At 62.5% G+C, this 13,038-nt stretch overlaps 1 protein-coding gene across 1 annotated transcript; it reads right to left on the bottom strand.

Annotated features, from left to right (window-relative positions):
- Nucleotides 1-1,300: 1,300 nt before the first annotated feature.
- Nucleotides 1,301-11,926, bottom strand: B4GALNT4 (beta-1,4-N-acetyl-galactosaminyltransferase 4). The gene is made up of 20 exons (XM_081282275.1): nucleotides 11,700-11,926; nucleotides 8,940-9,043; nucleotides 8,540-8,635; nucleotides 8,356-8,451; nucleotides 8,179-8,269; nucleotides 8,007-8,107; nucleotides 7,793-7,860; nucleotides 7,522-7,600; nucleotides 6,430-6,496; nucleotides 6,186-6,320; nucleotides 6,006-6,115; nucleotides 5,826-5,926; nucleotides 5,647-5,747; nucleotides 4,667-5,561; nucleotides 2,961-3,244; nucleotides 2,641-2,794; nucleotides 2,452-2,524; nucleotides 2,200-2,353; nucleotides 1,753-1,879; nucleotides 1,301-1,527 (listed from the first exon to the last, which is right to left on the bottom strand). The coding sequence occupies exons 1-20, from the start codon at nucleotides 11,848-11,850 to the stop codon at nucleotides 1,404-1,406; spliced, it is 3,111 nt and encodes a 1,036-aa protein (XP_081138401.1). The 5' UTR covers nucleotides 11,851-11,926; the 3' UTR covers nucleotides 1,301-1,403.
- Between the last annotated feature and the right edge of the window lie 1,112 nt (nucleotides 11,927-13,038).

The following is a 13,038-nucleotide window of genomic DNA, read 5'->3' on the forward strand; positions in this document are numbered from 1 at the left end:
TTCGCCTTTCTGGCTGCCCTGAGTACCGAGACCCCCCGGGGCTGACCCGCGTGGATCCCGAGGGAGGGCTATACACCATCAGCCGGCCTCCTTCCCACCCAGCGTGAGCAGGAGGCAGACAGCAGTGGCCCCAGAGGGACCCCCATTCCTAACTTCACGGCCAACCAAAGGAGCTTTGCAGATGTGACTGTATGAAGGATGTGGAGAGGGCAGGGACCCTGAGTTGCCTGGGTGGCCCCATGTGATCACAGGGTTCTTAGAGGGAGGGGCAAGGAGTCTGGGGGAGCACATGAACTTGAGCAAGTCCCTCAGCTGCTGGCTTTGAAGATGAAGGAGCATGACTGAGAAGTCCCACGGGAGAAGGCGAGGAAAGGCCAGGCCTGGTCTCCAGAGAGAGCAGCCCTGTCGGGCCATGGCCTTGGGACTTGCGCTCTCAGAACTGTGGGATGAATCAGTGTCATTTTAAACCACCACCTTTGTGCTGATTTGCTCCCCAGCTGGAGGGACTGTCTGCCAGCTGTGGGTACAGCACCTGCTTGGCTCCTGGGCCTGGACCCAGGCTGAGATGAAGCCGAGACACCGAGGACAGAGAGGAAAGAGTGGCCCTCAGTGGCACTGTCCAGGCTCTGGTCAATACACCCTCAGTGTTCTCCCAGCAGGAGCAAATGTCAAACCACCAGCCCTCCCGGGCTCTATAATGTAAGCAGTTTGAGTTGCCCCCCCCCTGCCCCGCCCCGCCCCAGTGCTGAGAATGAAGCGGGGACTTGGTGTCCTCTACCACTGGGCCCTACCCCAACATGAACTGGGTTTCCTACTCCTGGCCACCCAGAGTGCTCACGGATCCAGGCCCCCACCTTGGGAAGATGCAGAAGCACCAGCCCCATGTTCTGCTTTTAAAGCCGAGGGAACAGTAAGTGAGAGCCCCCTCTTGGCATGTGTGGGAAGGCCCCCCGCCGCCTGTTCTTGTGACCCAAGACTGCACAAGGGGGTGTCGGGGAAGAAATGAACTCCTGGGGCCTAGGCTGAAGGCCAGGGCAGGGCAGGTGGGGTCAAGTGAGGGGCACAGGGGCAGGCAGTGCCTCCCTAGAGCACAAGCCACAGAGGACAAGTCGGAACTAAAAAAAATATTTCATTTCTTTCTGAATAAAAACTGGGACAGACAGAACTCTTGGAAATCTTGAAAACAATGTCATCGCTACAGAAAATTTCACAGAAATCATCGTGGACTGTGGGGATCACCGTGGCCCGCCCCGACCAGCTGTGAAGTCTGCCTCTCAGGCGAGGGCCAGAGGGAGCCTGGGTGGGTGGAGAGGGGCAGGCAAGGTTGGTAGCTGTGCCTGGGACAGGGCCCAGAGCACAGCCCTCAGCTGCTGCCACGGGACCCCCTGGGGGCTGCCTCGTCCTCAGGACCGCTCCGGGTGGGAGCCCTTCCGGCTGCGTGTGCCCCACATGCCCCGCTTGGAGTGGTAGTGGTGGTAGAAGTTGCGCAGTCGAAGCCGCTCCACCTCCAGCCCTGCCTGCAGGACCCTGGGGTGGGTGGAGGAGTGTCAGCACCCTCGCCCAGAAGCTGGGTGTCAGGACTGCCCCGTGTTGGCAAGACTCTGAGGGTGGGAAGGGTTCCAGGGTCTGGGGTGAGTCCCCTGGGCCCATCAGATCCTGGGAAGAGGGGCGGAGGGCAGGGTCTTCTCACACGGGGCCTGGAACTCCACCCTCCCACTGAGGATGCAACTCTCTTGGGGGGGGGGCAGTCACCTGTCCAGGAGCTCCCAGTCCTCGCCCCCCCACTGGTCCCGGAACTCCTCGGTGTTCATTCCTCCCACGCGGTCAAAGTCCGATTTGTAGATCCCAAAGAGGCCAAAGCCATTCACCTCCCAGTAACCTGAGGGGAGGCCCTTCTTAAGGCTGGTCCTGCCAGGTTCCTTCCCAGAGGGCAAGTGGGAGACCTCAGGAGGGGTCTGGTGCAGGGTCCCCTCACTCTGTGGCTCTCAGGGACCACCCTCTGGTGTCCGGCCACCGCCAGAAGCCCGGTGCACGATGAGGGCACTGGGAGGTGCTCATGGGTCTGGCCCCAAACTGGAGGCTCTGGTGTCTGGGCCCGCTGGGGGCCCTGGTGGGGTCTCAGGCCTGGGGTGGAGGTTGGGAGAGGTCCCCAGGCTCCTGGACTCTACCCTGGCATCATGGGGGCATCTGGGGCATTACCATGAGGGTTCCGAGGGGAGCTCCCGCAGCCCAGGCGCATGACCACAGGTGCGAACGCCAGCGAGCCCTCCACGCAGTGCTTGCGGATGCCATCCAGAATGTTGGGTGGGAAATGGATGTGCAGGTCACAGAGGAAAACGATGCTGCTGGGGTCCTGGAGGTTAGGAGTGCTGAGCCCCACACTCTCCTCCCACAGATGGACTCCTCCCCGGGCCGCCCCATCTCGTTGCCCCAAACCCGTCTGGCCCGCACCTCCACTGCGTCCACTCCGGCTTGCAGCCCGGCAGAGCGCTCAAAGTTTCCAGTGCGTCTCAGGTACTGGTACCTGTGGGAGGGGAAGTCACAGGCACCAATCCTAGAGGTGGCCTTGGCAGGAAAACACACCTCCCAAGGAGAAAAGATGTGCCACCCCCAGGTGGTGGTGGTTGAGGATGCCATTACCGGGGCAGCCGTGCCACACGCAGGGCGCTCTCCACGTCCATATCATCGCTCTCAAAGTCCACCAGGACCACGCTGAAGTGTGAGTCACCAGTGCGCGCATGCAGCGCGGTCATGTCTGCTAGAAACTGCGCCACCCATCGAGCCTGGTTCTTCACTGTAGGAGTGGGCACCACTGAGCCTAGGCTCTGGACCCAGGGCTCCGCAGAACCTCCTCCCAGCCGCCCCACACCCTGTCCTGGCATCAGCACCCCCATTCTATCCGGAGGCCTCCTGGGGCCTTGGTGGCCCCACCCGCCCATGTCCACCCACCACACCAGTACCTGGTACGATAAAGTGCACCATGACGTCCTGGCGCCAGGCCAGGCGCAGCGGTCGGCAGAGCTCTGGGCGGCCATCAGGTCGTGCAGAGGCAGCCGGAGGGGGCTCGGGACTCTCCCCGTCTGAGTCTCCGGCGCGGGCTCCTGGCAGTCGCAGAAAGACGTACTCCGAGAGGCGCAGGCGGCCACCCCCGCGCTCCTGCAGCTCCAGCTCAAGAAGGAAGCGGCTTCCCCGCGCAGAGTCTCGGCGCTTCTCCACATTCACTATGCGAAGAAGTGCAAAGCGCCTGCGAGGCGGGTAGGGTTAGCCCCGGGCTGGGCGCTCCAAGACTCTGCCACTAAGGATGGGGACTTCAGGGGCACATCACACCCCAACCCTGCCCTGGAGTTCCCAGAGAGGAGGTAGGTTGACCTGTGCTTTCCTTCCCCAGGGCAGAGCAGAAAGTAGGGCAGCCCACACTGGGAGGCTTCCCCAGCCCAGCGCCGACCCCTCCTCCAGGCGCCCTCCATTCTCTGGGGTATACCCTGTCTGGATGCTGCGGCTCTCAGACAGGGCTTCCCACCTTCCCCTGGAGGCCAGCAGATTTCCCCCTTCGACTCCTGCCCCTTGACCACTCTCTCCAAGTCAGGAGTCTTTTGCCCCAAATGCTCTTGATCTTCTGTGTGGTAACCTGCACCTCCACACCCAAGTGAGCAAAGGTGGAGTCACAGCCACGACCTCTCCTGCTCATGGGACAATGAGGTGCTCTCAGGAAGCCTAGAGGAAGGGCAGACTTGCCCTCTGAGCCACCTGGAGTCACCGGAGGGTCCATCACTGCCCTAGACCAGGCCTGTCAGGATCCCCACCCTTCCCCAAGGCAGCAGCACATCTGTATACAACCCTGGACCCAACTCTGGCCCTGCCGGGAACCTTCCAGGTCTCCATCTTCTGCATGGCCTCCTGTCCCCAGCAATCCTTTGCCCACAGGCCTATTGAATGCAGATCTGATATCTCCTCGGTGGCTACCACACACCATGGCCTTCTGGAAACTCCCCAGAGGAAAAGATAGGGCCGCTGTAGGGTGAAGGGTAGCTGGATGCTGGGGACTGGGCCAGGCCGTCGGGCAGGAACCCTGCACCCTCTCTTAGAGTCAAGACTAGACCCCTGGTAAAGACTCTGCAGCCTTGTATAGGGGAGGAGGGGTCTAGGAGTCTTGAGCTTGACCCTCGGTGTCTGTCTGGCTCCTTTTTCAGTATCTGGCTGAGACTGACCATTAACTCCTGAAACTTGGATTCATCCTTCAGTCCAGGTCCACAGTGACAGAGGTGGGATTTACAGGTAAAGCTTTACGGAGCCAGCTCTTGGTGAGGCTCCAGGGAGGCCTGAACCTGGACAAGGGCCCTCAGTAGTTAGGACCCAGGGCAGAGGAGCAACCCTGGGGCTTCCCTAGGGTGGAGTGCATCAGGGCTAGGTGGCATATGCTGTCAGCCCAGAGACTGAGGCAGGAGGATGGCAAGTTCAAAGCCAGCCTCAGCAACTTAGCAAGACCTTGTCTCAAAATATAAAATAAAAAGGGCTGGGAATGTGGTTCAGTGGCTACACGCCCCTGGGTTCAATCCCTAGGACCAAAAAGAAAAGCTCAGGGTAGAGTGCATCTTTCCAGACTAGTACACCGCTGAGCTCTGGGGAATGTGCGAGACCAGCATGTCCTCTCCCAGGCACCTCGTACCCACTGTGGCGGGCATTGAGCCGCTCCATGTACTGGGCTACCACGTCCACGGCCTCAGCCTCGGGCAGCTGCAGGTTCCCCGACACGTTGCAGCGAAGGTCGTTCCAGTCTGAGCGTAGCAGCTCGAAGTCCACCGCACCCACGCTGAAGGTGCGCTGCCAGTCGATGGCGTCCTCTCGCCAGCGGCCCAGAGCCCGAGTGGCCTCCTCCTCGCTGTCCTCTGAGGCCTCATCTCCCAGGGCCCCATCATCCTCCCCTTCCTCCTCCTCCTCGCCCTCCCCAGGCAGCTGCGGCCTGGATACCTGGGACAAGCTCAGGAAGGAGGTCACCGGTTGTGCTTCGGCCGATGAGTTCGAGTCCACCGAGAGCGCTGCCAGTCCTGGCATAAGTGCCTGGCCCTCCCGATCCCCCTGGGTGGCCTGCGCCCGGGTCGGGGGCCTCAGCTCTGTGGCCTGGGAGCCTCCGGTCCTCCGGCCCCACCGTGGTGAGTGTGGGGGAACTCGCAGCTGCACTCTGGGCAGGGGTCTGGGGCGCAGGAAGACACCAGGGAAGGGAGGCCAAAGAGGGCTGCGAGGCGCCCTTGGGGAGGCCTGCTGTCTTGGTCGTACCCTTGTCACATACACCTTAGCAGGCGGCTTCTCTGCGGCACGTGGGGGTGGAGCTCGACCCAAGAAGAGGGGCAGGGGGCGGCCGGCCCGGGCAGCCCAGCTCAGGCCCCGGGAGTGTCTGGGGGTGTGCTGGTCCAGGGGGCTGGGTGGTGTCGGTGGGACAGGGGTGACAGCAGTCTCCGTGGGCGGTGCTGGGGTGGGAGACCTGTGGCTGCCCTGTGGCAGGGACACTTCAGTGGGCTCCAGACTGTCCAGCAACTCCCCCTCTTCCTCCTCCGCCAGGAAGTCTGCAGGGAAGCAGGTCAGCTGGCCACGCCCAGGCGGGCAGGCCGGGGGTGCTGGGATGCTGGGATGCTGGGATGCAGCACTCACCGTCAGGGTTGAGGAAGAGGAAGGCACGGCGCTGCACCTCGTCCTCTTCATCTTCTTCCCCCTCTTCCTTGTCCATCTTCATGTATTTATAGAATCCAAACCTGGGGCCGGTAGTGCAGGGCATCCGATACCTGCCCTGCCAAGGCCCCGCCTCACTTCCAGAAGGACTGCCCACCCACCTTTCCAGGTACAGTGGCGACTCCCGGTAGAAGCACTTGTTGTCAGTCTCCATGTGAGTGAGGCGCGTGTAGTCGTTGGGGTAGACGAAGGAGAGGTACACCTGAGGGCGGGGCTGAGGTCAGGGTGGTCTCTGGGAAGGCTGGAGGCCGGTCTCCCGGAGCCTGGTCAGGTGCACTTACGAACTGCAGTCCCTGATATCTGGCGATCGGAAAGTCCTTGAGGACGTAGGTGGGGGCATAGGTGCAGGGCTCCAGCACATTCTCCAGGCTCGAAGGCTCCATCCGAGGAGCTGTGGGACGGGCAGTCAAACTGGAGCCTGGCCTGGCCCCCGCCCTCACCCCTTGTGGGTCCCGTCTCACTGAGGAAGAAGGTGTCCCGTGGGTCCGGCCGTAGCATGTCGGCACTGGGCTCCTCCTGTGGCAGGCGACCTCCTATGTGGCTGGCTGGAGACTGGGGAACGTGGGCCACGTGGTCCATCTTCAGGGTTGACTCATCTGCTGGCAGAAGGAGGTGAAGGGGATCCTCCTAGGCTGTCCCCACCCAAACCCAGAGCTGGTCCACCAGAAGCTGCCCCCTCCCGTGACAAGGTATCTAGCCCCGTACCTGTGTATAGGGAAATGTGAGCAGAGCCAATGACCTCGAACTTCAGGCCAGGCAGGAAAGCTCGCCACTGGGGTACGAGACAGGGAAGACGGGGTTCAGGGGGAAGAGGAAGGGTCTTCCCTGGCTTGGGGCTGGGGGAGCGGAAGCGATCCCTCAAAGAATACAGGGAGTTCTTGGGAGGGAGTATGTGAGGGGCGTCCTACCTTCTGGAGCAGGGCTAACTGGCAGGAGGTGCAGAAGGCTGCGGGTCCCACGGGGCAGACCCAGACCCACCCTGGATCTTCCTGGCCTGCTGGTTATGGCTCCAGATCCCAGCTGCTGCCTGGGTTTGTACTACTGCCCTCTGGAGGTCACTGCCAGCTGTCCAAGGGCCAGGCCCAGCATCTCCTGCTAGAGTGCCCTCCCAGTGCCCCACCCCAGGGCTGTTCTTTCTGCTCTCCTTTGAGAGGTGACCCCTGTCTTGCTCTTCCGACTAAGGTTCCCCCTCACAGACTCCCTCAGTCTTCCCAGGGTCACTCCAAACTCTCTCCAGCCTGCCAAGGACACTCACTACACACGCCAGACACAGCTAAGCCCCTGGGGCTGGGGTGGAGAACCCCTACTCCACCTGGTGGTGGTCCCCCCACCCCAGCAGGGAGGACTCCAGGCCTCTCTCTTATTGTGAACCCCCTCCCTACCTTCAACCTAAGGTCCTCCCTCCCTCTTCCTGGTTTATCTCCCAACCCCCCCAAAATCACCCATCAGCGGCTTGAGGATTCTTCCTGAATGCAAATCCCACTGCCTGTCTCTGAGGATAGGCTGAGCTGTCCAGCGTCACACTGTAGCTCCACCCCTCCCTGACCTGGCCACCAGACCCCCTGGGGTCTCCCAAGATGCTGGAAGATGCGGGCTCTATTCTCTGCACCTCCTACCCTCTATGCGGTCCCCTCCATTGCCTCCCTGGTAAAGGGTCCCCTTCAGAGAAGCCCCCTGTTCCCCAGTGGGCGCCTCAGACCCTCCTGATCTCCTGGAAACCCTTCTGCATGGGGACACGTTGCAGTCCGGCAGGGAGTGGAAGGGGAGGGAGGGCAGCTGCTTGCAGGCCACACTCACTCCCACTTCCACGTGGTCAGATCCCCGGTCATCCTGCTTGTGAAGCAGTTCAAAGTAGTACCTCCGGGAGGCCATGAGCCTGTGGACAGGAGGAGGCAGGGCTGGTTTTCCCCCATGCCCAGGCACCCTAACTGCTGGAGAGCGAGAGAAGGTCAGACTGCTCCCATGCCCCCTGGGCTGGCCCTCAGGACCAGGTTGCTGCTGGTGTGAGTGTGCCAGGGTGCACAGGCGGAAATCGCCAGCCTCCACACATGCCAACACCCTCACTCACCGCCTGGGCTTCGACACCTGGGAGCTGAACTTGGTGAATTCTCCAGGCGCCGTCCACTCAGAGCCAGTCTGGGGGTGACACAGAAAGGTGATGGGGGTTCATGTTGTCTTTGAGGTTCAGACCCATCCAGTCCCCATTCCAAAGAGGGACAAATAGGGTGTGGATAGAGGGGCACCACGGGAAGGAAGAGACCTGGGGTAGGGGCAGGGAGTACCTTGCCCACGAAGGCCACAAGCTGGGCGGCTGCGGGGGTCTCATCCACGCTTAGCCAGAGCTCAGAGTTGTCGTCAGAAGCCACAGAGAACTGGATGTCTCCTAGTCCACGGGACAGGGGCTCAGCGGAGGCCCTCGTGACCCTCCTCCCCCAGCACACCCTACCCACGCACCATCTCTGGCTGGGTGGATGAAGCCGAAAATCCGGAGTCCATAGTTCTTCCATTTAGGGGACACGGCCAACTTCTTCACAGTGGTGCGAGTCTGAGGGGGTAGTGACCACTCATGTGGAAGGCCACTGACCACCCTGCTTTGCAGGCCCGCCTGGCCTCCCTCGCTGGGGCACTCACGTGAGGGAAGAGCGGGAAATGTAGGTTCCTCCTCAGGTGGCCCACGGCACCCCCACACCAGTCCTCAAACACGTGCAGGTTCACCTGCCCCTTGTACTGGGGAGAAGGGGAGTTAGCCACGCCCCCTCCCCAAGCCTCCCAGACCCACACAGAGGGATGCAGGGCGGAGGGGGGCAGAGCTCACCTCCTCCCGCCAGGGGGGTGCCTGACGGGTGAGGTTCAGTGGAGGCGGCCTCCCCACCCCAACGGGAAGCAGCGTGTTTGGGTCCCGGCCGTCAGGCTGTATGAGGAAGGGTGGCAGTTCAGAGCTCAAAGGCCACACCCGGTGGGACAGCTTCATGAAGTCCCGTGTTCACACAGCTGGGTAAACTCCAGCCCACTGGGGCCTGGACACTCTCGCATCACATCTGCCCAGGCAGACGTGGCCACCCACACAACAGGCCAGTACACACGCACACCACTGTGTCCACCCAGACACGGGCCACCAGGCCAGGATGCTGGAGCTCTGGGACAGACTGTGGCCATATCTGCCAGTCCACACATGTGGCCACCCCCCTAGGGGTTCCCCCATCGTCCCCACTCACTGTCTGCTCCTCCTCACGACTCTCACTGGAGTCCTCTGCCCTCTGGGTGGATGGCATAGCCCGGACACCCCGGCCCTCTGTCACACCGGTTAGCTTTTCACCATCTGTGGGTCGAAGGTGAAGCCCATCTGGGCCCCAGGCTCTCATGAGGCCAGAGACCAACTGGCCAGAGCAGATGGGGTCAGCTGGGGGCAGGGACCTATCCCACCTGGCCAGAGCAGGGCAGGAAGCTGTGGTGTCTCTGCTCCAGGAAGATGCTCCCTGCGCCTGCTTGCTCAGCAGAGGCCCCACCTCTCACCCGGCAGCTGCTCTCACCTGAGCCCTGAGGCCTTCTACATCTACATCTCACCTAGGTGGGCAGCCTAGCAGAAGCACTCCACCTGGCTGGGGTGAGAGAATGCAGGCCGTGTGTCTCTGCTTGTGCTTGCACACCCACACCCACCTGGCTATGCTCGCCCAGTGGTCCTGCCTTGGGAGGACCTGAAGGTGGCCTGGCACCCTCAGCACTTCTACCCTGTGCTGAACTGTCTCCCTCACTCCAGAACAGGGTCTTGTGGTCAGGAAAGCCTGCACTGTGGTCCTGAGCCAAGCCACATCTGGCCCACGGCACATGTGCCATCCCTGCTGCCTTTGACCCCAGGAGCCCAGGAACTGGCCTGGGCAGAGGCGAGATGGGCACACCGTCCTGTCTGCCAGAGGCCCTGGTGCCAAGGTGGTCCTGGAGGGAGACTGTCCCTCAGGGCAACCCTTTGCAGTCTGTCCTTTCCCAGGCCCAGGGCAGACCTGTGAATCGGCTCCACTTCTGGGATGTCCTTCCTAAACTGTGAACCTCAACATCCCACTGCATCCTGGGAGGGAGGGTCCCAGGCTTTGGGAGAAGCTTCATTCTGCCCTGTTTCTGCCCCTCCCGGTGCTCCCACTGAGGAACCACCCATGAAGCTAGGAGACCCCTCTGCTTCAGAGCCAACCCTGGGCTTCAACATCCACGCCCATCACCTTCATCCAGACCTCAGGAGCTAGAATCCCCCACGGGCCCCACTGAGACAAACTGGTCTGGGCTGTTTCTCTGGGGGAGACATGTCGCCCTGCTTTCCTCCCTGTTGAGACTCCTGCAGTGCCTACTCACCTGCTCCTCATTCCAGGTCCTTTCCCAGCTCCTCCCTCCCTGACCAGCTGGGAGATGAGCAGCTGAGAAACTCCCAGACCCATCCCCACAGCTTGGCCCAGATGCCCAGAGCCTGCCGAGCTAAGTCCAGGCATCCACGGCACTGGGAACCTTCTGTGTGAAGTCCCAGCTCAGGCTGCCACCACTGTCCTGCAGAGGCTGAGCCCTCACACAGTGAACATCCAGTCAGGCCTCTGAACTAACACTTGCTGGGCACCACCTGCATGCTGTCTCACTGACTGGACAGCCAGAAAAGCCTCAACCATGTCCACTGCTCAACATCTAACAGGCCCTGGCTTGGGAGCCCAGGCGGCTGGACAGGGGATGGGCCTCAGCCCAGAGCCAAGTGTGCAGGGCTGGTGCCTGCCAACGCAGCCCAGGTTGCTCCTGGCAGTGCCACTGGCAGCTTGGGTCTTCCAGGGCCAACTGAACCAGCTTCCCAGCTGGCCCAAGCGAGAACAGAGGTCAGATCTTCAGCAGTGGGGTTCCTATGCCCCTGCCCCCTCCTGGTTGGGTTCAGACTCCTCAGTCGCTCAGGAAGTCAGACTGGGGGAGCCTGTGGCTGCTGAGAAACCACAGAGGCAGTCGATAGGGGAGGGTTTATTGTGTTGCTGGGTCAGCTCTGAGCCCTGCCTATCTGCTGACTGCGGGGATGGGATGGGGCTTCTTTTAGGGAAGGGACAGTGCTCGGGTGGGGGGTCTCTTGAGCTGTTTCAGCTGTGAGATACCTGGGTTGGGACAATCCACAGACCCTCTTGGGGGTGAGAACAGCCCCCAGCCCTGGGTCTGTGGAGCCAGTGTTCTAGTCTCTGGGAGGAAAGACACTTGTTTCCCTGCCCCCACATCTTTGCCAAGGGTCGAGGTCAACCTGGTTGGGGTTGGTCCTGCCCTGGTGGGGCTTCTACTCTGGCCTCTTCACTCTCCCGGACCAGGGGCACTCTCCTTCTGTCTCTCTCCCCACCAACTAAGCTCTTCCCCACCGAGTGTGTGTCAAAGGTCACCATCTTCAGAGGCCCTTCCTTGACCACGACCTGAACTGCTTTGTGGGTTCTACTGCCCCACTTGGTGTGTGAGCACCAGGATATGGGGGGGGGGGGTGCTCCACGCAGCACCAGCCTCAGCGCCATCGTGCACAGGTGTACCCAGGGCACCCTTCCAGAAGCATTCCAAACGCAGGGGTCACTCCCAAGGCTCTGCCCTCGGGTCAGGATCTCTGGGTGTCTCCCTAGCAGATGGAGAAACTGAGGTCCTGCTAAGTAGGCCAGTGGTGGAGGTCTGGCCCGATAGGCCTCTTGGGCTGGGGTGGAGAACTTGCCAAGATCCCACCTTTAACCCCATCGCTACCGGATCCAGCCAGATCCTAGGTTCCGCCCAGGTCTGGGACGAACCCCCAGAGGGTCCAGCGCGTCATGGCTGACGTCATCGGGCGTCCCGCCAGGCCAAACCGTGCCCCCTCCCCCAAGATCCCCAAGCTGGGAGGAGCGGGCGAGCCGGGTCTCCAGGCGCTTCGGCCCAGCCAGACTCGCCGCCCGCTGGAGGCCGGGGCGGTCGCCCATCCGCCCCTCGCCTCCCCGGTCCCCACGCGCCCCGCGTACCTCGCCCGTAGCCCAGCCGCTGGCGCAGCGCGCGGCCCTGGCGCGCCAGGCTCAGGTGCACGTACGTGAGCCACGCGGCGCAGGTGAGCAGCAGCAGCACCAGCAGCAGCTTCATCTGCTTGCGGATCTTCTTCACCGGGAACCACGGCATCGCGGCCGCCGAGCTCAGGAGCGTCGCTGTGGCCCCCCGGTCCCGCCAGCCCCGCGCCGCATCCCCCGGCCCGCCCGGCCGCGCTCAGCGTCCGCGGCCGCGCATGGCCCTTTGTCCGCCGCCCGCGGCCACCCGGTGCAGCCGCGACCCCCAGGCTGCCCTGGCCGCGGGCCCGGGGTGGGCGGCGGGAGCGGCTCCTCGAGGCGCTCCCGCCGGCCCCGCCCGGCCGCTCCCGCTCCACTCTCCTCCCGGGCGGCGGCGGGACCGAGCAGCATCCACGCTGCGGTGCTACCCACCGTGAAACGGGCCCGGCAGCCGCGCGGCCCAAGCCAATCGGCCCTGGCCAGCCCGCGGGGAGCCAATCCGCAGCACGCGGAGGCGGGGCGGCGCGCTAGGGTGTGCCGCCGTCTCCATCCCCGCGACGCGCGCATCCACCTGGGCTGCGCCGACCCGCGCGCGCGGGGACTAGACCGGGACGTGCGGGGGTCGAGGGACGCAGGGTCCCCTTGGTACGGTGCAAGATACTAGGGGCTTGGGGCGATGAGGACAGCGGAGGGCTGGGGAACTCCAGGAGCCTGGCCAAGGTGCCTGGCAGCAGGAGATGCGGAAGCCTGGTCTGGGAGTTTGGAGAAAACCTGGACACAGTGAGACCAGAAAGAATGGGGCTCAGATAAAATGGAGAAGAGAAAGGGAAGTGTGGAACTGGAGGACAAGTGGGGTGGAGGGGTGAGGAGTGGGGCTATCTGCGGTGCTTGGTGCAGGCCAGGCCGCGAAGGGTCCCCAAAGCACCGGCCTCCCCCTGGAGGGCAAGGGTCCTACCTGGCAGCTGGTGGTGGGGGCAGCAGAGGGAGGCAGTTAGAGGCCTACTGGCACAGGGGATGGGCCAAGGGGCTGACCTCTCTTGAGGGTGGGTTGAGGATGCTGAGGTCTTACCTGCAGGAGGGTTGCTTAGCTCAGCCCTCATTCTGACTTGGGAACTTTGCAGGGAGGACCCCCGTGTGGATGGTGCTCTGTTCGTCTTGCTTATCCCCTTCTTGTTGGTCCCATTCCCAGCTGGAGACATGATCCCACCCAGGGCTGGGAAGAGTGTTCAGGAGGTTGCCTTCTTGTTCTAACACTGCCCCACCATCCCTCAAAATTCAAGTTGGTTGCCGTCTACTGTTTGTGTCATTTTGTCCTCTGTCTTGC

Source organism: Spermophilus citellus (genome assembly GCF_964194105.1).
Source record: "Spermophilus citellus genome assembly, chromosome: 2".
NCBI classification, from domain to species: Eukaryota; Metazoa; Chordata; class Mammalia; order Rodentia; family Sciuridae; genus Spermophilus; species Spermophilus citellus.